At 35.5% G+C, this 26810-nt stretch overlaps 1 protein-coding gene and 1 pseudogene across 1 annotated transcript in view; one reads left to right on the top strand and one right to left on the bottom strand.

Moving 5' to 3' along the window:
- Positions 1-26810, bottom strand: part of LOC118197703 (uncharacterized) — an 88603-nt gene that overhangs the window by 20677 nt on the left and 41116 nt on the right. The window contains exons 3-4 of the mRNA XM_035369241.2: positions 24129-24524; positions 12467-12713 (exon numbers count right to left, since the gene is read on the bottom strand). Coding sequence (XP_035225132.1) covers positions 12467-12713; positions 24129-24524 — 643 coding nt within the window. The remainder of the gene's footprint in view (positions 1-12466; positions 12714-24128; positions 24525-26810) is intronic.
- LOC118197722 (U6atac minor spliceosomal RNA) lies at positions 15385-15527 on the top strand (annotated as a pseudogene).

Here is a 26810-nt window from a genome sequence, read left to right on the forward strand (position 1 = left end):
ACCATTTTCGAAGGTACTTACTGGGATTATTTGTTCGTTTGTCAAATTAGTTACGATAACAACGCGAGGTCTTATCTGCTTAAGGATAGAGATGCCATCGTGGAGAATTTTCAAAAGAAAATGGCTCGTATTTACGTTACATATGTGGTAAATGTGGTAAAAGACGAAAACTTCCATATTCATTAGGAATTTAAGGAGTTTTCAAAAATCTGTTCTAGCCGTAGACGACGCATACCGAATCAACAGATATTAATTCAACTGTAAGTAGAACTACAGTTTATTGACAGTAATAGCAATACCAATAGTTTATAGTCGCGCAAACGTAAAATATGCAATAACTTACGTTTGCGCGACTATAAACTATTAGGTTTTCGCTAGCTGATAAATACATGAAATTCATAATAACAAACAGTAACTATTTACATGCTTGACAACTTCTTTAATTTAGAGGCTTAATTTTTATTTACTTATTTATTTATTTTATTTTTAATTCTTAACTTTATTAGCGAAAATATGTTAAAAAAAGATTTGCGAATAAACTGGCAAGCTTTAGTTGAGACTACTTACAATTTCACTTAAGGAACTTTATTTTCTGTACTAAGGTCACGAATCCGAAATTAATGGCACTAATCCGTATACGATTGAAGATTTTACGTTGAAATATCATTCTTTTGATCTTAAAAGGTTTCACTTTTCTTCTGGCAATGAAAATACCAACCACGCAACTCTTCTCTTCCTCCTTGAACTTTCACTTTTCACTCACGTAGCCATGATGAATTATAAAACTAAAACAAACGATAATCTTTGCCATAGGTTGTAAATTATCAACATTTAGAGCTGTTGAGAAGAATTTGTATGATCAGGAGCAAGCGTTGCAATCGCTATCTTCCGCATAATAAATCAATTGAAGCTCAAGGATGTGCAAAGCGTTATCAGAAAACAGACGATTAATGTGCGTAATAAATGAATATTTCTAATAAGAACTGCTACTTTTTACGTGGAACCTGTACTATTTGATGGGTCGATAATGTTCTTTGGTTTAAAATTTAGGGATCTTGAGAGCTGATGCTATTATTTTGATGGTGCAATGTTTGGAATAACATACCATTCCTCAAAGTAAATATATGGTAACGCGGAGAAGAAATAAGTTTGGGAGCAAGGAATTTTGAAAAATTCACCTAGTGTTTCCATGAAGTCGAATGCGAGATCTTTGAAAATTAACTCACATTATATCACGAGAACATCTGGGAGGTAAAGTTTGGTTTGATTTATTTGACAATGGCTAAGGACGTGAGGGCTGTCTGCCTAAGAGAAGGGATTCCTTCGGGAAGGACTTTCTAAGGGTTTGGTTTGGTTTATTTAGCTATGTCAAAGCAATCAAGGGCTTTCTGCCTAAAGCGGAAGGATGTCTTCGTGGAGAACTTCTTAAAGTTGGCTCCTACACACGTCACACACGGGAAAAACTACGAAAACGCTTATGCAGCCAACCGTTTCACCGGCATTCGAATCCCGGACCGAACTACAAGTGTTAAGCGACTTTACCGTTTGGCCGGTGGTGGGTTAACATATGGTAGGAATGTCGTAGCTACCTACAGTAGGAATGAAAGCTTAAAACTGAATTTTACAGTTTTCAAGGGAAGCATTTTTAAAAATATTACGTCGAGCGAGAATCCTGAACCAATGTCACTTAATTATAATTTTCACTTTAAAAAAAAGATCTGTCGAAGATGTTTGCGCACAGAAAAAAATTAAAGAAAGCTAGATTTTAATAAAAACACGACGTAAATTAACACATAACCTTATTTTTGATATAAAATGTAAATTAGTTTTGTTTTTTTAATTAAAAAACAGAGTTGTTTTGCAGGCGAAAGCTTAATAATATTGATAGGAAAAAATATTAAATTTTTTGTTTTCTTTCTTTTTTTTCCGATAGTACATTATATTTGAGTTGCTCGAGAGCAGTAAATCTTGAAAGTCTAGAGAGAAAATCGTGATTGTTATAAATGTGATAAGAAATACTTGAAAAAGTTTAAACTTAACTGGCATTCATTTGCAACAGCATTCATCTGCATAAAAAAGTTAAAATCTTCCCGAAAGTGTTGGGCTAAAATATTTGGATTATTCACAAAGCACTCGAAAACTGTTTGCTCAAGGGAAAAGATCTCTTTGTTCAAGACTTTCTGAATGAGAATGGCTCACATTTACGTTACAGAGAGTGAAAACCGTGAACTTTCTCATACCTTCTCAGCCGACCTCTCATTAGTTGGGATTTTAACATAAGTTGAACTACCAGTGTTCAGTAGCTTCACCGCTCGGGTGCTGGTGGGTTCTTCAGTAAAATTTTCTCAAAATAAAAATCTTTCTAAATTTTGAAAAATTCCATTCTAGCAAGTTTTCAAACCTTCTTTAAAAGGAAGACAAAGTTATTAGGGCTACAAATAATGATAAAACATTCACAACCGCATTTTAAGTACTTGTGGTGTTCAGGATATGTGCCATCATGGAAGCCGTTCAAGAGCTAAAACAAACTACCACTTTTAAACTCGTTGTTTGTTGATGAAGAAAAATGTTCGTCTCTATACATCACGAAACCTATGCCCGCGGGCACCGTGGCGCCCGCCGATAGTTTGACGTTATGCCCCCCGCTGTACGATCATAATAAAAATGTGGTGCCCACCAGCGGCCGAGCGGTAAAGTCGCTGAATACTGGTAGTTCGGTCCGACGTTCAAATCCGAACGGGACGACACCAATAAAAATATTTTAGTTTTCAATAAAATTCTTTGTGAAATTTTTTTTTCTTTTTAATGAAATAGAAATTGTGTCCAACGCAGATACCAGCACAAAGCAAAATGCAATCGATTTCTTTTTTATGTGCATGTATTATTAACTCTATCCAACTATAAATTCACCTTGAAAAATCAATGGTGGCAGCCGTCCAAAAGATATTCTAGAATGTGCTCTTAAGCACAAAAAAGTTGGGAACCCCTGTTATACATGGTGTTTGAGAAAGACGCTAGAGTTTTCATACTGAACCTAAACACTTTTTTTTTTCTAATTATTAAATTTCTTAATAACTAAAGGGTAGTAGTTCGCGTCAACACTTAATTGGTTTTACAATAGGCAGGGGCCATTCTTAATTTAACTTTTCACACAGTTTCTCTAAATTGAAAGGTTGGTTTGTTTGGCTTATTTGATTATAGCAAATCACACTAGGGATATCTGCGTAAGGGGAGAAATATCTCCGTGAAGGATTTTCCAAGGGAAACTGGCTCTAAATTGAAATTTTAAATAGTAAAATACTTGTTATTCTCTAAAACGAAAAGTAAAATTTTTCGTAACTTTACTTGAAAGATTCTCGAAAAATATTCAACAGTGATGATCGTTTTTCGCATGCTTATTTGCTGATACTCTTCAGAACAAATTTAGGGGAAGATTACAAAACAAAAGCTGCTTGTCTTGGCGAAGTTTCGTTTTGAGAGATACAACATCCGTCATTACACTTGTAGCTGGCCTCTTGAAAATGTTAAACATAGCTCTTCTTTGAATTTTTCATATTGCTCTTTAAGCTCATTAAAGTATTACGAATATTTCTAAATATTTGAAATTTGGCTTTATAAGTATCGTATTAAAGGTTAGGTTTTATTTCTGCAGAAACCAGCTATCTACACTGCAAGGTATTTTCTCCTTGCTTTCTGCATTCCTAAACCTAATATATCTGCAGTGACTCCCGAACTAAAAGGTGATGGATGATGATTCTTAACCATCAGGATTTGGGTCCTCTAATCCCCAGTCGCCCTTTAAAAGGGGGAGTATGTAAGGTATTTTCTTCCTGCTTTCTGTATGCCTTTGTGATGTAACGGTAGCACACTCGGCGCGTATTCGAGAGGTCCAGGTTCGAGCCTCAGCGAGAACATTGCACATTTTTCCTGTCTTCCTGCTTCAAAATAACCTAATGACTCCACAACATAATTAAAACTCTTTTTGTAAATTTTTGCACATTTAAGAAATTCCGTAATTAAAAAATGCATATGTATGATCAGTATTAAAGGAATTCAAAGTCCTAAAGGCATTTTTCGAGTACCGTGCGTGTTTCTGTTACTGAAGGAAAAGTCATTACCTGTACGAGTAAATCATTAAACAGAATAATTGAAACGATTAAAAAAAAACAAGAATAAAAGCATGAGTCTCATTAAATAGCTTCACAAATAATTAAACGCCTTTGTTAATGCACTGATTCTCTGAAGAACTCTTGCATAGCCAGGCATAAGCCTTATTGAAGAATCAGTTCTATTAAGGAAGAATATCCAGGAAAACCCGAAGTGCACTGAAGCTCATACAAACGGAAAGTTTCTTCACGCAACTAATTGTGATACGACTCATTCATATACTGTAAGCAATGTTCATGTAAATGGTAATCATCTATTTCACGGAAATAAGAAACACAAGCTAATTTTTTTGTGAATTATAGTTATTATGAGTTTAAAAAGGAACACTAATTGGGAATAGACACGACATACGCAGCAAAACGAAAGCAGCAATTATAATAATCGGTGTGAAATGGGTAATCATCAGTATCCGGTCTAATGTTTTTTTAGTAGTGCTTTGTGCAGAAATATAACCACAGTGCGTTATTTAGATTAGTAGAGCGTTTCGTAAGTTTATTTCCATAGGATGCTAAAGCAAAACTTTCGTGAAACATCAAAGATAGCAGCGGGAAGATTGTGCAAATAGGGTAGGGTTCACATTGAATAAAAGTTTCAGTTACTAAAATATTCATTCGTCTTTGGTAGGCAAAATATAATAAATTCTCTGCATATAATATTCGTAGAGATATACATAGTTAATAACTGCTGGCGACAAGCAACAAAATTAAAACCAAGTGCCCTTTTACAAAATATGCAAATATTAATCACCAAAGCAAAACATTCTTTTTTATTGAAGTTTCTACCGAAATTCGGTTTTTTTTAAGGGACTCGGTACCCCAAAATTGATGAAATTACCGATTTTTCATTTTTTGCTGGAAAATTACCTTAATACCCTTAGTGCACTGAGGAGAAATTTTGAAATGATCTGACGATAATAAATGGTATAAAAAGGCTTTTAAAAAATTTGACAGCCTTTTAAATGCCCCACACCCTCAGTGTTTATTTTTTTTTTTTACTTCTTAATTTTTTCAGTAACCTACTAAAAATCGGTGTAAATGAAAAGGAGTGTAATTAAATACGACTCCAACTATCAACAAACTCTGTTTATGTGTATAAATTGATTTATTTAAATACAAAGTTGGAAACTTTTTTTTTTCACCTTTAAACAGGCAAGTTTATATATACATACATACATATACACTGATTATCATAAATTAAGGAAAAATCACAACAATCACGATTACTGAAAAAGTTAGTGTAGAATTTAATAAAACTTACCCACAATATACAACAAATAGTAAAGTATCAAATAACATAAAAAGAAATTACCAGACAAATATGGTAGTATAGAAATTATCACATGTATAAAATGAACAAATCGAAGGTGTCAGTTTGCTATAGGAAAAGTACCTTCTAAATGGAATATGATCGCCGCTAGAAGCAATACAGTACATACAGCGATGTGTGATGCTTTCAATTATGCGGTCTATCAGTTCCCTAGGAAGCGAATGCCATTGCTCTTGCAAAGCAGCTGCAAGCGCGACAAGGGTCTGAGGGGGCAGATTGAGAGCAGCTAGACGTCTCCTTAAGGCATCCCAAACGTGCTCGATAGGATTCAAGTAGTCTGGGGATCGAGCTGGCCGCTCCATGCGCATAATTGTTTCCTGTTGAAGATAATCATCTACGATGCGAGCCCTGTGTGGTCTTGCGTTGTCGTCCTGTAACAGGAAAGCATCACCTATTGCCCCGGCATATGGGCGCACATAAGCATCAAGGATGTCATCTCTATAAATATGAGCATTCACAGTTCCCCTTGGAAAAACATGGAGGTCTGTGTGTCCACCCAAAGAGATGCCACCCCAAACACAGACACTGCCCCTTCCGTATGCATCTCTTTCACGGATGTTTGACGGATGATAACGGGTTCCAGATTCTCTCCATATCAAATAACGCCTACTATCGCTTTCTAGACTAAGCCTGGACTCATCTGTAAAGAGAACCGCCCTCCATTGATCAGGCGTCCAGAGGACATGTTGTCGTGCCCACTGAAAACGATCCCTCCTATGGCGTGACGTGAGCGGCACACAAATGGCTGGTCGCCTCGCATACAGACCACCTTCGTGAAGCCTTCTACACACAGTTGACGTTGACATGAACCTTCAGGTGGCTGCAGCAAGGGAGGACCTAAGAAGAGTCGGAGTAGCGGTTCTATTCCTGCGTGCACATAATGTCAAATATCGGTCATCGACGCTCGTCGTAGCAGTTGGCCGTCCTTGGCTGAACCTCCTAGATGCCGAATTAGTGGTTTGAAATTGCCTCCAAAGTCTATGAACCACAGAAGGACTTACATTCAGCCATCTGACCACTTCTGTTTGACTTTGTCCTGCCTCTAATCTCCCAATGGCTCTCCATCGCAGTTCTGCAGGCAAATGGTGCCTGGAGGTCATTGTTACGAATTGGCTATTTCAGATTTCTGATGTCACTGTCACATTGAAATATGTGGGCTTGCTCTCAAACATGGACTTTTATGCTCTTCGCAGATGACGTATTCCGAAAGCAGAGCCACTAATTTGCATATCGCAGTTTTACTCAGCTACTCTTACTTGGCAACATAGTCAAATTGTACATGTTTTGGCTTATTTTTGAGGGAGTTATTGCTATTTTTGTGATTTTTCCTTAATTTATGATAACCAGTGTATATATATATTTGTGATAAGACACGAACAGAAAGAGGTGGTGTGATGAAAGTGATCAAGTTTCTGCGTGTAAAAAAGCATTACTGAAATAGTGCTGGAACAAACATTAACCGCTTTAATTAATGAAAATTTTAATTAATTAATTTAAATTAATTTAAAATGCAATTTATATTAAAGAACAAATGCCTAAAAAAAGAGAAGAAATCGTCGAGGCTACTGAGTGGTTTTAAATACTTTATGTCTGTTAAAATTTCAAATTTTGCTCTTTGAGAAAATGAATAAAACTACAAATTAATTAATTTTATTAATATTGATTATAGCAGTTTTAGAAAATATATTATAATTAATTAATGCATTAAAATTGTTTTGAGCGTGTTTTAAAAATCAAAAACAGGTGAAGAAAAATTCTACTTGCAGTTTATGATTTTATTGCAATATTTCTAGCCGGATAAGGTTTTAAACAAAAGCTTGTAATTTATGTTCATATTAATCAATTGAGCAGCGGTAGGTTTTATTTTATATATATATGTTTTGAAATTGAGGAATAAAACTTTTAAGAAATCTGAAAAGATTTAATGACCATTCAGACAGTTTACATTCTTTAAACTGCGTTTTCTGTTTGCAATTTCTCAATGTATCGTCCTAAAACTTGCACAGATATGAACTAAATTATTTAATATTTTTTTGCTTATTTAAAATTATATACTTAAACAAGGATGGGTTTAAAAAACAGTGAAAAGAAAAATTATTGAAAGTAAAAATGTGATTGAAATCATATTTTTAAAAATTTTTATATAAAAATGTGCTTTTTAATTTTTTCTCAGAAACTAATTCATTAATTTCAAAAATCGATCCTTAAAGTTATTAAAAACACTCTAATAAATACAGTAAAAAATTTGGAGCAAAAACATTGAAAAGTGTGGGAGAAGAAAGAATTTTTAATTGTTGAATTTTTTCTAAAAAGAATTTTAATTAAAAAAAATTACTAGGAAAAACTTTTTTCCGCTTAAAATCAGTTTGTCTTATAAAACCACTTAATATTATTCATAAAAATTAGATGAAAGTTCTTAAATAAAAAAAATCATTCAAAAGGTACCGAATACTCTTAAGGGAATGATAGCTTATGGGTCGCCATGACGCTTCTTTTAGAACTCTGTCGCAATCTGTTCTTTCTTTGTTTAGAGTCTTCCAGTTGATAATTTTAATAAAGTTAAAGATAATTTCTGTACAGTTGTAAGATTCTAGCCAAAATAAAAATGTAAGTTGTAAGATTCTAGCCAAAATAAAAATGTAAGTTGTAAGATTCTAGCGAAAATAAAAATGTAAGTTGTAAGATTCTAGCCAAAATAAAAATGTAAGTTGTAAGATTCTAGAGAAAATAAAAATGTAAGTTGTAAGATTCTAGCCAAAATAAAAATGTAAGTTGTAAGATTCTAGCCAAAATAAAAGTTATTTGGAGGCTAGATCTTTACGTGAACCGTGAAGCGACTTTCGTTAAATTGAGCTTATATCAGTCATAGAGTCATAAGCTTATTTTGGAGGAGAAGGTCTGAAAAATCGGCAATGCCCTCGCAGGTACTCGAACCTGGACTTCTCGAATATGCACTGAGTGTGCTTACCGTTACATTACGAAGGCATGCTGGAAGGCGGGAAATAATATCTTATATACTTCCCCCATTAAAGAGCGACTGGGGATTATGGGACCTAGTCGCCAAATCCTAGTGGTGACGAATTATTGTCCACCATCTTTTAGTTCGGTCACCACTGTAAAGTCATTAGGCTATTTTGAAGCGGCCGAGGCTTGAATCTGAACCTCTCTAATACGCGCCGAGTGTGCTACCGTTACAACACGAAGGCATACTGGAAGGAGGGAGAAAATACCTTATATAGTAACTTCACATAACAAGGATGAAAAGATCCTTTTATTCAACTCAAGAACATTATGAGCAGATGACACTTCCGATGCGTACAGGGCCTCGCCAATACTTTTAGCGGCAACTCAAAATAGAAAACGTAAAATTAAAGCTAATCCTAAGTTGAGTAATCAGAAGCTGCATACAGATATTTACTTACACGTGTAGTTGGCTCTTAGCTAATACCAGGAACGTAGACTAATCGGCAATTAATATTCATTTATGCTCTCTTTTAACAACAACGTACTTTATATCTTTCTATACATCATTTAGGGTATCCAAAAGTGTCGCCAGGAATTCCACCCATCTTGTATTAGCTAATAAAGCAATATGCTTTTTTAACCCCCACTGAGCTCTCTTCGCATGTACTCAATTATTTATTCAGCTGAAACTAAGGATTGCCCAATTAATTCTCAGCAGAGCATTACATCAAGGGCGGCCAGCTATTTGCGACCCCTACCCAGAAGAAAAAACGTTTACGATTTTAAAAAAAGGGTTCTACGTGTAATAAATTTTATTTCAAACAACTTTTATATATATTAAGATTTTTGGAGAGTAGTTGTTTCTCAAAAACTCATTGCAACTTCGCAGTGAATCCAACCCGCGTTTTTAGATTATCGAACAAATATGACAATTACACCACAAAAGACCATGGAAGAAATGCTTTTAATTACTTACAGACTAAGGATTCTTATTTCAGTAAAAGTCTTAGACTGCAAGAATAAGAAATAATCTTAATGGTTTTACCTTAAACATTTATCCTCGCCATCATGTACACTGCAGGCCATTAAAATTGCTACACCAAGAAGGGGATATGTAACAAACGTCATTCTCTAGATCTTGCTGGATCGTACAGCCGCGTCATGTACTCTGAATCAGGAATGTATATCGGAAGCGCCCACACGGACAGTGCGATGATGTCTCCAGCATAGAGTACTTTCAGGACGACGCAGTTTCCCTTGACGCTGCTGCAGAGACAAAGGCGTCTACCGTAGTATGACGAATGATAACCCTGGACACAGAAGTGACACCAAGCCGTTTGTTCAGATGAATCCCAGTTCTGCATCATGATGGACATTTCAGAGTGTAGAGGCACCGAGGAGAACGACCGTTGCTAGCTTGCATTCGTCATCGTCGTGTGTCCTGATATGGGTGCAATATGCTACACGTCCCCATTACCTCTTGTTCGCATAGCTGGCAATGCGTACATTCGCCGTTACATTTCTGATCTATTAAGGCCTGTGGCTGTGTCCTATCTTCGAAGCCTATGTGACATCATCTTTTAATAGCATAATGCACGGTTGCATGTTGCCTGAGCTATCCCAACATTTCCGATACAGAGGGTAAATTAAGCTTCGAGTTCCGCCGCATACTGAAGAATACTGCAAGGCCTGCTATACTTCTTTTTCATTTCCGTATTAGGCGGGAGACTAGAACAGGTTTAACGTTAAGGCAGAGTTGTTTTTGTTTACCATTTTCTGCTCCAGTCCCACAACTTTCATTCGAACCCACCAATTTGACCAGATGCGCGGGGTCATCACTACCGATTCCAGGCCTCATAGCGGGGTGCAACAATATCAGCCTGAAGATTTGACTGATCAATCGAAAGTTGTTACATGCCAGTATTACACGAGCCGGCCCACCCTGAAGGAAATACACAGCTACGGTGGACAACGGACTAGTCACTGTACCGTTACTGAAACCTCCAATCTGGGGATTTACTACTTCTCCCACAGGCCCTCGAAAACCGACAGTTGTAATCTGTAATCCTTTACGACAACATTGGGGAGCGATATAAAGAGTGTTCGACTGTTACCTTGGCCAGGACATTCTCCAGATAATTCACCCATTGAAAAAATCTGGCCTTTGGAATGCTGAAAGATTGGCACGCCACCATAGCCTGTCACTACTGTTGATGAACTCCGGTATAGAGTTGAAGTCGTATCGAATGAAACTACGTATCTGTCATCCAAGATCAGTTCGACTCGACATCTATTACAGCCGCTGTTGCTGCCAGATGTGACAGTTCAGTGCACTGAATTTTGTATACTGCGTACTCCAAATCAATATACCACATACGTACAATAAATAATGTGTGCTATTTGCTTTCTCCTGGTGTAAGCGATTTTTATGACCAGTAGTGTATTTTTTGTCAAAAATTTATTGTATCCCTAATTCAATTGATTGACTATTTTTCACATTTCAGAACAGGAACCTTCCGAATACCCAGCGTTATTTAAATTCCTTGAAATATGCAGCTATTACGTATTTGAACATTTCAAAGTTATTAGTTATAATAGGTATGTTCAATAAAGTAGAAATACTAACTTAATACATACAATAAGCATTAATTTCCAGCAGGCGAGATTTAATTATTAGTTTCTTGAAGTCGGTCACTTTTTTACTTCTTCATGAATTTTATATCAGCACATCTGGCTATCACTCGGTAACTATGGAGTTCGGATCCCTGCACGAGCACTGCTAATTTATCACGTTCCATGACTTCATAAACTCTAAAAGACTCTACAAGATTGTCCGAACTAAAAATGAGAAAGATCATAATTCGTCACCTCCAGGATTTGGCGACTAGGTCCTCTCTTCTCCAGAAGAAATAAGAAGAGTTACAGAAATCTTATTTTCTGTAACTCTTCTTATTTCTTCTTATTTTTTTACTTCTTACTCAGCACTCATCAGTGCCATATTTTCGCATATCCTGTAATTAATTTGCAAATACAAAACATAGCCCACCAGAGGCCGAACGGTAAAGTCCTTGAACATGGGTAGTTCGGTCCGAGGTTCGAATCCTGCAACGGGCTAGCTGCATGAGCGTTTTCGTGGTCTTTTAAATGAAACGAGGCAGTTTCATTTAAAAAATCCTCCACGAAGGCATCCCTCCCTTTCGTGTATTGCCTTAAGGCGAAACACGTAAATAATAATAATAATAATAATAATAATCAATACAAAACATAGGACTAACATGATAAACATATGTAAATTATTCTGTAGTATGCGAAATGCACTTTTTATCATCTTTAGGAAATCAACAATTAAAACTTAATGTACTAAATTAAAACAAAATGTATAATTTCAAACATTTCTATGCAGCAGAGAAGCAAATTAAATTTAGGGTGCTGAATTGTAGAAGTTTTGCATTCAATAATTTAATTCGAAATGATAAATTGTAAATTTTAATAGTTTTTCCTACATATAATAGTTAAATATGTAATATTAATTCTGGATTAATATTTCAGATACCATCAAGACACACAGGTTGCGAAAACGTCTGCGTTGGTGGTGTGCTGTGGTAACAAAGCATGAATTTTGATTCTGGATATTGTAATCTTTTTTTATAGCTGTTTTAATTTTTTTTTTCCATAAACGCGCAATTACGAAAAGGTAATCTTTGTAAAAATATAGCGCCAGAAAGTTATCCGACTGAAATCTAACGTTCTTCGAAGGCTATTTTAATTACGATACAAAAAATATCATCAAAATTCACATGTATTGAATAAAATGCCCTAGTTTTCAATGTTAGGTGTATGAAAAATATGACCATCGATCCCATTTTACCGAAAGAGTGTTCAGGAAGATTTACCGCTTCAATTTTTTTTTTTTTCTGTACGTCCTCTTCCCTCATCCCATATGAAAAAGAGTTAAAATGATCATGTTCAAACAGATGTATAGCTAGAGATATGATGTTTAAATACTAACCTCGATCATAGCTTGAAGTTGACCTTTGCTGGTCGTCCAGTCGTTCCCTTTGTCTCGAAGGTACCCCATCCCAGATATGTGGAGGAGCACTAGGGGCCTTACACCGTCCTATGAAGGCTCGGGCTTCTCTGTGGTGGGTGTATCTCTTCTGGCGACCGCCTGCGATGCGAGGTGAACGTGCTCCAAGGGTGAACCGACCCACGCGTGGAGATGTCTTGTTAACAACGCTAGCGTAGGAGTTAGATTCCTGCAAATAGAGCATTGCATCACTTTCCAAGAAAAAACATCTTTAGAGATCTAGCAAATGTTTAGGAATATGATAGTTCTCGGTTTTTCTTCGGAAATTTATGATATATCGACATTTGAGAATATTCAGGTAGTAAGGATTAGATTGTTATGGCCAATGAAACATTACTATAGCCTTATTTGGGTACTAAAAATAACAATCATAGTTAAAAGAAAAAGAAAGTATAATAGCGTATCTTTCACTATTAGCATAACATGCAAGCGTTCTATTCAATTCATTCTTATCAAATGTCTGTCAGTTTTCTTTAAGTAATATTTGAGATGTTTACTCCATGATTGACTTTATGTACAGGATAGAATCTCTATTAAATTGGCGAATATATCCAATATATGAAAATGAATTGTGCAGATAGCTGAGGAGACAGTTTATACTTGAAATTCTGAAATACGCTGAGTTGGCTTCCGTCCAAGAGTATTACATAATCCATGCAGAATTGGTTACCAAAGACAGTTTATAGCACTGTAAAGGGTATTTTAACAACTTATTGATATCCATATTTCATTGGCATTAATTTCAACTTAAAAATGCTAGATGCGTTTCAGGGAGCCATAAAGACCTGGATCTTGGTAGAACCAAGGACCTACTGATCTAATCTCGCTACAAGAAGATTCAATTACTCCAAAAAGACCTTGATTAACGTTGTTCTAGAAGGCTTTAATTCAAGATTCCATATGCTAGGGGTGTTTATCATCTCACATTAATGACAGACCTTATGAAATAAGAAAACGTAATATTAAGAAGCGGGAAAAGAATTCTGTGCCCAAGCACCTAGTCGGTCATAATTGAATTCTGTTTGGAATAAAGATCATTGCACTTACAACAATTTACTAATTTAATAATTACTTAACAAGCCTTTAATTGCGTCTTAATTAGAAACACAACTAAATTAGAACAATGCAAATAATTTTAAAATAAATAGCTTAAATTTATTATTGCCACAGCTTGGGTTTACAGTTTAGAAGAAAAAAGATTATTAGTTGCCTCTTCCATTCTGACAGTTGTCATATAAAACAGTTTACAACGTATCAGTGTTATTTTCAGAACTAAAATAAATTTATTAAACCTTGAAGGATGATTATTTGGTTAACCTATTCTATACTTTACGAAAAAATTACGTTTAAAATCAAACTTAAGCGATGCAATTTAGCTGGTATTTTAATCTGATCTAGACATCCCGCTTCGACTGGAATTATCCCGGTTTAGTAATGTGATCCTTGTGTTCTAGTCAGAATATCATTTTGTCCTGGTTATTTGGTGGAATTTTATAGGTGCCGAATATACAAGAGGTAAAAATAGTGAAGCTTAGAGTAGAATGGCGATTTGAAAATTAAAATTTTTCCTCTGTTATACTCACCGTTGCAAATCTAAATATTTTGTTGCTAGATCTAATTATCTTTGATGATGACATGAATTAGAATTAGATGACAGAAGTCGTTTTTACATTCAGCTATCAGAAAACAGGTTTGGTGGATCAGAATCTTTTATTTGGATAAGCAGCAAAGAATTAAACATAGTCTAAAATTGAAGCTTCAGGTGAAAAAATTAATGAAACTATAGCAAATAATACGATAAATATAGATAGATGTTCTGACGAAACAGTGATTGCAAAAGTTTTTTTCGTTAATTATAAAATTTGTTAATTATAAAATTGAAGATAATTATGAAATTTAATTTAATTATAACATTTTGTAAGTTAATTATAAAATTCGGAAAAATAAAAGTTATGAACAAAAATGGATAGAACTTTTCAGTCATTTAAAAGAAGTATGTATCCATTTTAATATAAAGAAATGGAAAAAATCAAAAGGTAATGGTCTTAGTTTGTTTAATAAAACAAAAATGTTGAGGTTTAACTGCATTCTTAAAATATTCCAAAAGTATTCAGATAATAATACGATTTGGTAAAACTCTTCATAGAAATGGTATTCATCTTGACATCAGTTTCGGGGAAAAGATTTGAAGAATACGGCAGACACAAGTGTGCATAAGAAAAACTATTCTTGTATTGGGTCTATGCGTAAATCCATGTCGTTCTCAATCGGGTTGGTAATATTGCATTGTAAAGCCTTCGTTTTTTGTTATTCAGTAGTTCTCTTTTCAGTCTGCAAATTGATTTTTGTGAACAAGAACTTCAGAAGTCAAACAACAAAAATCAGAGTTATATTTTCAAAATTTTCGCAGGACTAGTTTCAATGGTTTTACCGAACCACCATCCTCAGCTGCAAAACCGCAAATGAACAAGATAGGAAATAATGACTAGATAAGATAAGAAAGCCTGTACAGGAATAAGCAAGTGGCGCCATCTGTTGATGATTTGTTGTTGTTTGACTTCTGAATTAGTATTTATTCGGCGTGTTATTGTGTCTTAACAAGAGCTTGTTTGATGTTAATAGCTGATTTTGGTCATTTTCAAGGCTATTCTGAATGGAGAGTCCAGCAAGGAAAAATAAACACTTCCGACATATTTATCGGTCCTTCTAATTACCATCTTTTCCGGTCTTACTTTAACAACATTTAGAGCAGCGGATGTCAACCGTTTGACTAACACATTTCAAAAATTGCATTTGTCATATTGCCTATAGTTTTTATTATAATAATAATGGGAATATTCGTGTTATATGTAAGGAGAGAAGGTTAGCACTCCCCTTGACAAGGACGGAATGGCCTCTGGGCCTAAACACATATAAGGTTAAGGCACTCTCTCCGCCCATCGACGCCGCCTTCAACTCTACACCTCATTGCATCGACCTGTTTCCTGGGAAATAGCCTTCGATTTCTTCTCCACAAGTGCATGTATCACCAACTCACTATCGACTGGACTCTATGCCATATTTCTTGCTTACGGACATTTCTTTTTCTGCCTATTGTCACTCTGCCGGAACGCACTTATGGATCCAACGTTCGAAAAGAGACTCAGCATCGATAGGGATAGGACTCTTCAGTCCAGGAGCCCTTCGAAAGGAGCCTGAAGGTTCATGGATGATACCATCTAAACAAACCTTTAGTACCACCAAAATTGAAAACCTTTAGTACCAGCACTACAAAGTACTACTACCACCACCACTCTTGAACAAAGCTCAGATCGCATACATTTACGAGTGTTAGAGAAAAAACTCAATCAGGATGATGGGGTTTTAATTTTTAAATTTAGTAGTTAAAAATGCTTCTTTGCGTACCACCGGTTGAGAACTCCTGATTTAGAGACAAGAATTTCATGATGAAGCTTTTCTTAGCAACTGGCTAACAAAGTTCTTCAACTCGGAACTACAATAATACACCACCCTTAAAACCACAGCTACAGAATCCCACAAACATAAAAAGTCTTATTTATTGTTGCGTATAACTGTCGCTGCGTGATTCTTATTTATTTATGAATTTCATACTGGAAAAACTTTTAATCCTATGTACCATGCACATTTCTTGAATCGCATCCTGTGTGAAATTCTGCCGGACAATTGGTGCTACTTTATAATTACTTTTTTCATTATCTTCCGTGAGAACGTTCATTGTCACGTGGTTGATATAGGTTGGGGCCTATGCTCGTAATGGATTGAGAAGTATTGAACGTTCATTGTCACATGGTTGATATAGGTTGGGGCATATGCTCGTAATGGATTGAGAAGTATTGAACGTTCATTGTCACATGGTTGATATAGGTTGGGGCCTATGCTCGTAATGGATTGAGAAGTATTGAACGTTCATTGTCACATGGTTGATATAGGTTGGGGCCTATGCTCGTAATGGATTGAGAAGTATTGTACCAGTCTTCATACTCTTTAAATCTTAGCCTCTATGAATTTGATTTATTTACATATTTTAAGGAACCTCTATAAAGCATTTTTTCCCATGAGTATCACAGGCCGACTAGGGGCCGAGCGGTAAAATCGCTCACCTCTGGTAGTTCGACTGGGCTCAATTCCAGGCTATCGGCCAGGCTTCATGGGCACTTTTGTGGTTTGTCCCATACCTTACGTGTCTGCGAGAAGTTTCTTTAAAATGTCTTCCATGAAGGCAACACCTCCTCTTAAGGAGATAGCTCTGTTTGCTTTGCCGTAATCAAATAAACCATACTAAATCATTATCCTATATAACTCAATATTATATGTGCGGACCATAGATATATAAGCGGACTACCGGTTTTCAGACATTAATGAGCGAACCTTATCTGAAGATCTCGGGTTGCTGACGGGTATTATGAAGCTACCAAAGAGACAGAAACGTCATATACAATGCCAGTGACTATACTGAATGAATGTAAATTTAAATATACAGAGAGCCCTTGCTGTGCTAACTTGTACAATTGTGATAATGTGTACATTGAAAAGCAGGTATTGATAATTGACGAAATGGCTTAAATTTTCTGAACGAAAATTTTATTTTAAATCAAGTCATTTTAAGCGAGAAAGTGGGAGCCAGATAGCTAGGTGAACCTCCAAGCTTTTGCTGTTAAGTAAACACTTTATATTGCTTCACTTGCCGTCTGATAATATATATATTATAATATATATATCATCAGATTATATTATATTATTACAATATATATATATATTATCAGATTATATTATAATATATATATATTATAAAATTTTATTATATTATTATAATATATATTATAACATATATATTATCAGATTATAATATATATATTATCTGATAATATATAATTAAAGAAAAGAGAACAAACTAAAAAAGGCCTTTGCGGTCAAAAACTTTGCACATTGAGCTGCAAAATTTAGAAAACAAGTTAAAAGAAAATTCTTAGTGCTTACGCTAAAAAGTAGCTCATATACTGTGGTTCCGATGACAATTTTAACATAAGTAAAATAAAGTGCAATGAAAACATTAAATAAACAATATTAACACAAGAATATTTTAAAAAAATTCAAAACTAATTGCAAGTAATATGCTGATCAAGGTATGCCACCTTGAACAATAGAATAAAAGTGTGACATAAGCAAAAATACAAAAATAAAAAAAGTAAATGGTAGATTAGCCCAATTCGAATCTCATTACTGACTCTTCAGGGAAAATTTCCATATCGTGTTTCGTCGAAACAGACAATTGAAACTTTATACGAAACTCTTTTTGAATATTAATTGAAAAAAAAAAACTTGGTCTAAACTTTAATCTCAATTTTCTGTTCAATTTTCCGACGCGTCCGCTTGAAAAAACACATTAAGGTGTAAGAAAAAACTATACATAATGGTCTGGTTATGCCAATGCACAAAATAAAATAAATAGCGATTTGCTATTAGTCAAAATTACAAGATTTTAAGGGAGGACCAACTAGCTTATAGAGTTTAAACTTTGTGAACGTAGCTAAAAATTAAATTTAAATCTGATCATATATATATTAATATATATATTATCAGACGGGAAGGAAGCATTTAAGTACTATATTTTAAATTTGCAAACCCATACCAAGGTAGTAAAATATTTAATTGATTTCACTTTATGAAGTCTAGTTCTTTTAGGGAGCACACATTATAGACTTTAGAAAGACTATTGAAGAATTATCTTCTAGCCTTGTGAAACAAAACAAAAGTCAGAAGAAGGGTATATAAGACCCTTTTATTCTAAAACAAACTTAACAATTTCCCAACTTGGGTTTACACAAGCCAAATCGTTCTGGCTTAACAGAAATACGTAACGATGAACAAATTCAAAATGTGGTAGATTAGTCTAATGGCTCACAGAATTATTTCACGCGCAAGCAAGGCTATGGTTTGTAGAAAACCGGCTAGACAAAGCTAAATGGCTAGAAGCACTCAACGCCACTAACTATCGAGTCGCTAATAATCACGGCAGAACGTGGCTTGGAATAGGCAGACACGCTCTAAAACCAACTTCCGAAACTCTTGCTTAAATAGCACTTCTTTTTACCTTAATCTCAATGAACGCTCGCTGTCTCCTTTACATTTTGGCATGAAAAGCATGGGTGAAAAGAGAGTAATAGGATAATTGCAAAACTTAAAATGAACTATAAGTTAAAAATAAATAGATAAGCCTCACAGCTTTTGAGTATTTATTTTGATTCACGATTGATTTATTTTGATTTTAGATTCACGAATTTGTTACTTGAGTTCGTAACTTTAGTATAGCTAGTAACTTAGTTACTTGAGCTAGTAACAAACCTTGGAAAGCTTGTTCGGTAGCTGGAAAAAAATTTACAACTTATTACAGCATTAAAATAAATAAAATTAGTGGCTTCTCGAATTAAATTATATTTTAGAATGCCAAAATTCTCGAATTTTGTTATTGTAAGTTACATTGTTATGTTCTTAAGAAAACTACTTTAAGAGTTAGAATCGCTTCTAAAACACACCATGATAATTAGACTTCAGAAAGTAAAATCTAGAAAGCATTTGAAAACAAATCCTTATTTTCAAATTAATCATTAGATCATGTTTAACTTATACGCAGAATTATTTTTTCTTTTCTTCTGCTTTATTTTTCCTAATGAATAAATCGAGCCAGACCTCTTACCTCGTTGCCTCAACTTGTCCTTCAGCTTTCTTTAATGAGCACCATTCCTAAACCAGAAATGAAATTAAGAACATGTTTCCTCATTTCACGTGATTGCGCAGCAGAAACGAATGAAAAGTTCTCATCACAAATTCCGTAACAGATACATGAGAAATGCCATATGGAGGAGTTCCATAAAGATAATTTTGAAACCAAGATTATTGCATCAAATAAGATGCTTGTCATTCCTTTCCTTGTTAGTGGCATCAATAATTTGACAGAAATAAAAATTTTGTAGGTTAAAGTTTTGAATAAGATAACTGAATAACACTTTCCTTATGGACCATTGAGAAATCTTCCAGAAGTCATGTAGAGTTTTAGTTAAATTATTGATTATACTCTAGGTAGGTGGATGAGAATCATAGATAGTGCTAGTTCATTTACAAGAACTCAGACAATATTACTGAAAAGTGGCCATTTCTGCATTGTTATCAATCTTTTCACTATTTAATCACATCATGCCCGCAGAAATAAATGCCATGGATCTTTCTACGCGAATATTTAATACTTTACTTCACTATGATTAGTGCCATATACCAATGAGCCTCTTAATCTGTAACATTTTTCCTATCCGCTTTTTGATATAGTGTTGTATTTATGTGTTATAAAAATATAAAAAAATTACTAAATATATATATATATATATATATATAAAATTAAACAAGGAATTAAAAATTTAGTTCAGCGATTAGAAAGCCCGCAGCATGTACGGTATATAAGCCTATATAACAGATAAAAGTTGATATGACGAAATAAAGAAATAATCTGAAAGGTTTCAGATTTTAAATTACGTCCAAAGGGGCGTTTTTTTACCGCTTTGTGTGTTACCTTTATTTATTAAATATCCAGTTCTTTGCACTTAAATCATGAAATTCAGTTCAGTAGCAATGTCGCAAAATGATTTTAAAATGAGCATATCTTCAGAATTTCCGATGCACAGTTCCGCGCCCGCTGGAGATAAAAAGTTTTTTTCTCCCCGTAGAGTGTTGCCATTGCTCGCTTTGAAGTCCTTGAGTCTGTTACTCAAAAATTCCTTAAAGTTTTACAAAATATGAAATGGATAATAAAACAAATTCCAAATTTCAAATTTGGTCTTTCACATGCCCATATTCGTACGAGGATTGCGTCATTCAAAATTCGATGGCTCTAGGTACCGCTGTTTTATCACAATGCGAGAAATATACCTACATTTATGCAGATTTTTCATTATTTAATTTCTTCAAATATAATGCAGGACTCTAACATTGGATGGCAACAGTTTGAAAAGTGAAACGGACATTTATAGTAATTCAACGCAAAATCGCAAAACGAAAATAATAATCCTTCAGGAACAAAGCCCCTTTGGACTAATAAAAATACAAAAAAAAAGTTTAAAATCCAAAAAAATCAAAACTTGCTTTTTCTTATCCCTAAGCTTTCTCGAGCTAATATGGCACCCTCTAGTGTGCATCATGATAACTATTTATGCAATTTTCCTATTTCTGCTTACTACTACTCGCATATTTCTGCTCACATATTTTTCTGATGTAGAGGTACATGATTTTGAACCATAATGACACTCTAATTTATAATTATTGGCATGGAACTCAGACAATAATCTAAAAGAATTAAAATTTTTTATAAAACTGACTGATAAAGAATAGTGATAATATTATTAATCAATATGTACTGGAAGGCTACGCCTTAAAGGTAACAGAAGAATAGCTGCGGAATTTTCAAGTCAGTTTCATGATTTGATCGCCTAGTAATTATTATCACTCTTAGGAATTATTTTACGAATTCAACCAACTCGAACATATTTACTATTTGTTTCACTAACTTTTTATGATACTGGAAAACTCGACGCTGAGATACAAGGAGCACACGCTTGATGCTGAGACGTAGTCTGACGAAAGACTCAAGCCAATAATATTGTTACCGACTACATAAAAAGCTCGATTTCAAGCTGCACAAACTAGCGTATACTTGATGGGTTGTAGAGCCATTAGGTTATTTTGAAGTAGGAGCCATGAAGAATGAGCAATACCCTCGCCGGGTCTCGAACCTGGACCTCTCGAATACGCACCGAGTGTGCTACCGTTAGACCACGGAAGGAGGGAGAAAATACCTTATATATTCCCTCCTTTAAAAAGGCGACTGGAGATTAGTGTACCCAATCGCCAAATTCTGATGGTGACGAATTATTGTCACCACCTTTTAGTTCGGGCATCACTGTAGAGTTATTAGGTCATTTTGAAGGAGAAGACATGAAAAATGAGCAATGCCCTCATCGAGAGTTAAACCCGAACCTCTCGAATACATGCCGAGGGTGCTGCCGTTACACCACGAAGAAGAAGGAGGGAGAAAATAGACTTAAACCCGGACCTCTCGAATACATGCCGAGGGTGCTGCCGTTACACCACGAAGAAGAAGGAGGGAGACAATAGAGTTAAACCCGGACCTCTCGAATACATGCCGAGGGTGCTGCCGTTACACCACGAAGAAGAAGGAGGGAGACAATAGAGTTAAACCCGGACCTCTCGAATACATGCCGAGGGTGCTGCCGTTACACCACGAAGAAGAAGGAGGGAGAAAATAGAGTTAAACCCGGAGCTCTCGAATACATGCCGAGGGTGCTGCCGTTACACCACGAAGAAGAAGGAGGGAGACAATAGAGTTAAACCCGGACTTCTCGAATACATGCCGAGGGTGCTGCCGTTACACCACGAAGAAGGAGGGAGACAATAGAGTTAAACCCGGACCTCTCGAATACATGCCGAGGGTGCTGCCGTTACACCATGAAGAAGAAGGAGGGAAACAATAGAGTTAAACCCGGACCTCTCGAATACATGCCGAGGGTGCTGCCGTTACACCACGAAGAAGAAGGAGGGTGACAATAGAGTTAAACCCGGACCTCACGAATACATGTCGAGGGTGCTGCCGTTACACCCCGAAGAAGAAGAAGGAGACAATAGAGTTAAACCCGGACCTCTTGAATACATGCCGAGGGTGCTGCCGTTACACCACGAAGAAGAAGGAGGGAGACAATAGAGTTAAACCCGGACCTCTCGAATACATGCCGAGGGTGCTGTCGTTACACTACGAAGAAGAAGGAGGGAGACAATAGAGTTAAACCCGGACCTCTCGAATACATGCCGAGTGTGCTGCCGTTACACCACGAAGAAGAAGGAGGGAGACAATAGAGTTAAACCCGGACCTCTCGAATACATGCCGAGGGGGCTGCCGTTACACCACGAAGAAGAAGGAGGGAGACAATAGAGTTAAACACGGACCTCTCGAATACATGCCGAGGGTGCTGCCGTTACACCACGAAGAAGAAGGAGGGAGACAATAGAGTTAAACCCGGACCTCTCGAATACATGCCGAGGGTGCTGCCGTTACACCACGAAGAAGAAGGAGGGAGACAATAGAGTTAAACCCGGACCTCTCGAATACATGCCGAGGGTGCTGCCGTTACACCACGAAGAAGAGAGGGTGACAATAGAGTTAAACCCGGACCTCTCGAATACATGCCGAGGGTGCTGCCGTTACACTACGAAGAAGAAGGAGGGAGACAATAGAGTTAAACCCGAACCTCTCGAATACATGCCGAGGGTGTTGCCGTTACACCACGAAGAAGAAGGAGGGAGACAATAGAGTTAAACCCGGACCTCTCGAATACATGCCGAGGGTGCTGCCGTTACACTACGAAGAAGAAGGAGGGAGACAATAGAGTTAAACCCGAACCTCTGGAATACATGCCGAGGGTGTTGCCGTTACACCACGAAGAAGAAGGAGGGAGACAATACCTTATATACTTCCCTTCAGTGACAAAGACGTACTCAAACAACACAAATCTGTATCCATAAAGTAACTTATCGAAAATTATAACAAATATATGGATGGCAGGGACCTTGCGATGTATACAGAGCGCAAGTAAAACAGAAATGTTAGCGGTCTGTTTTTAGCAATTTTATTTATGCAGCTAAATCAAATGCATGGAAACTTTATAAGATTGCTGTAAACTTTATATACTCCCCCTTTTAAAAGGTGCCTGAGGATTAAGGGACTCAGTTGTTAAATCCTGGAGGTGACGAATTATTGTCCACCTTCTTTTAGTTCGGACGGCAGTGTAGAAACATTAGGTTATTTGGAAGCAGGAGACATGAAAGATGAGCAATGCCCTCGCCGGGATTCGAACATGGACTCTAGAATATGCGTCGAGTGTTCAACCGTTCAATCCACGAAGGGAGAGAGAGAGAAAATACCCTATATCCAAGTTATCTTATATATGAAGATAGTGCGATGACAGGAGATAACACATCGATAAAATAGTAGGAATAGATAATAATTTATTATTATTTTAAATGGAAATAAAGAATTACAGCAAAAACTGTTGGCCCAAACGCGGGCGAGCAGTGAAGTCTCTAAACATTGTTAGTTCGACCTTGGCTCTATTCCAGATGAAAGGACTAGCTGCATGGTTGTTTTTCCCTATGTATAGCATAAATATGAGGAAATTTTCTTTAGAAAGTGTCTAAACGAAGACATTCCTCCTCTGAGGCAGATAGCCCTCGAGTGTTTTACCATAATTAAATAAACCCAACCCAAATAATTGAAAAGAGATTGTCACATGAAATTGTCTTCCTACCTTGCTGGTGAAATTTAACAGCTCGCATAAATGTACAGATGACTTACAATAGACAAGTACAGATACTTACTTAGACACTTAGATACTTACAAGTACAGATGACAATACATTTTGCAAACAGATAAACGAACAGCATTTTTATAGTTCCCATCCAAAGAAATTAAAATTATTAAAATTTTAAAATGCTCTATTATGCTTACCTCTTCCGTGTCTGTCGCCCTTGGCAACCCATTTCCTCGGATGTCCCTAGGACCAGATGGAACATCAGAAGGGGTATAGTAATCTGTTCCAGACTCAATCGAAGCTGTTGGAGGCCCATGTCTCGGATAAAGCGGACGTTGTATGGTTGGCAAATCACTCTGCTGACTGGCTAATGTGGCTAACCCAGCTATGGCTAAAGCATCTTCCGCAGTTGCGCATACGAATGCGTGGCATTCGAATGTTGTGGGAGAGGAGACCTTTCTATATATACAGGCGAAGACAGAAGGATGAGTTAAACTGACAAGGAATCTCTGTTTAGATGCCAAACATATATAAGATTTATGGTCCAGAACTCCATCCGAGCAAGCAAGAGGCACGAAAGCAGCACCAAACACCTGCAAAAATACAGTACCTGTTTTTGTGAAATGAATGTTAGGAGTTATAAGACTTTTCAAACAGACACTTTTCAAGAATAAAATCCAGTGAAGTTTAAGCATTTTCTCTTTGCGTAATAATTACAAATTTTCTAAATTATTCTTAAATTCAAAGCACCAAAATCCTATAAAAATCTGTCAAAATTATTTAAAAAATTAAAATAAATAATAAACAAAATTTTTTAAATTTTTTTTAAAGAAATCTGATTAATTTTAAGATTTTGTATTATCTAAGTTATTATCCAAGTTATTAATTTTAAGATTTTATATTACTCTAAAGTTACCTTTGTTACCTTACAATTTGAAAAATTATATATAGCCTTTTAAAGCTTTCAACGCAAAAATGCCAAAACGAAATTAACAGCCCCTCTGGCCTTACGCCCTTTGGGCTAAATCAAATTAAATTAATGGGAAATTAATAAATATCCACTTAAGTACATTAAAAACGCAATTAAATTAAATTTACTTTTAAATGAGAACACTCGGCTTACGTTTCTACTTTCATGCTGTATGATAATGTAAAGAACACACTTCTGTCATGGAAAGTGAAACATGTATTCAGTAGTTAGTATCAATATCTTGCCAAATGCTAAAAAATATGTTTAACATTGTAGGGATTTATAGTTATTTTAACTAAGAATTTAAATTTTTAGTTCCAGACTTTCCTATAAGCCTTCATTCCCCTAATCGTCAGTACCAGAATAGTTAAATGTTGTAACGCGCGTGACGGAATGCAAATTTTCTACTTTGTAGTTAAAAGCCGAGTTTCGGTAGGAGTAAGAGAGAGTTAGGCTCCAGCCGTCGTCTCTGCCGTAGCTACGTTTGCTTATTGCTGATTCAAGTGGCTTAATTGCATTGCATTTATCTGCTGCCACTAGCTTCGAAGGGGGTTTAAGTTACTGGACCTCGCTGAGCCCTGTAGTCTAGTTCTTTCGTTTGTTAATATCTTCAAATTTTTAGTTTAGTTACGTGATTTTCAGTTACCGCCCAAGCAGAGGCGAAGTTTGTTAACGTCGAGTTGACGCACTGTAAATTTTCAAAAGATTTAATGAAGGGTATTTTAACCCTTCTCTTGTGTAGTATCCTGCTACTACAGTTGCAGAAGTTCATCCACCTGGACTGTACAACATGCATAATAAAATACTCAATTTTATAAAACGTTTCATCTCATTTGTTGATCCATTAAGCTCAAAATGCTTGTTTAACGCATATAATTTCCTTTTTGTAAAATTTACATAAATTGCAACAAACAAAACATTATTTTTCGTGCTGTAGCACAATTAAAAAAAATCTGATGTGTACACCACATGACTTCCTTGTACGGAATATTAAATTATACGCATTTTTTCTTGCATTTTGTTTAAACTTATTTAATTTAATTAAACCTACTTCGCCGAACGCGCATAAACCACAATAGAATAAATGCATTCTTTAAAATTCCCTCTCTTTGTTTACCATAGGAAACTCTGGGGCTAGGTTCACTTAACAGTATTATATTTCGTTCATATTATAACTCAGAATGCACAAAATTTATATTATTTAAAGAATTATCTAATCTTTTCGACATGCTCTACTCAAATACTATAATAAAGCTAGAACGATGTATAAAAGAAATTAAGCAAACAAACAAAAAAAAAAAAAACAAAAAAAAAAAAAAAAAAAAGGAAACTTTTCACAGACGATTGAGTATTTCTCATTCAATTAATTCAGTTCGCACTTCGCGACAAGGCAAAAATATTTAAAAACTCAAAATATCTGTATTAAAAATTACTAATTATTAAAAATTAAGTTTATCATTATTAAAAATTTAATTATTAAAAATTAAGTAAATCTTAAACACTTATCTCCTCGCAAAATTCCAGAAAGGATTAAGCATGATTTAAATCGCAATAATAAATAAAGGCGTTATCTTTGTTGTTGCGAAGCTACGTTTCTCTAGATTGGCAACAATCTCTGCTGTTTCAAATGTAAACAAGCAATGACCGCCATCAAAAAAAAATATTAGGCTTAGCGGCACTTAAGCAACTTTTAAATTGTTGATAATTCTAAAAATATTGCATATAGATTTACTAAAGGCATAAAAACCTTAACCGGAAGATAAGAACAACATAATTCAATCCTTTTTAAAGCAAAAAATGTACAATTTACAAACATATAAGAGTAAGGAAACTGAGATCACTGAGCCGGGTAACAGAGTGGATATATATATAAACATATTTATATACATTTGGTGCGGCCGATTGCAAC

This window comes from Stegodyphus dumicola, chromosome 1 (genome assembly GCF_044657685.1).
Source record: "Stegodyphus dumicola isolate Sdum_Otavi_A_Nest chromosome 1, ASM4465768v1".
Lineage (NCBI taxonomy): Eukaryota > Metazoa > Arthropoda > Arachnida > Araneae > Eresidae > Stegodyphus > Stegodyphus dumicola.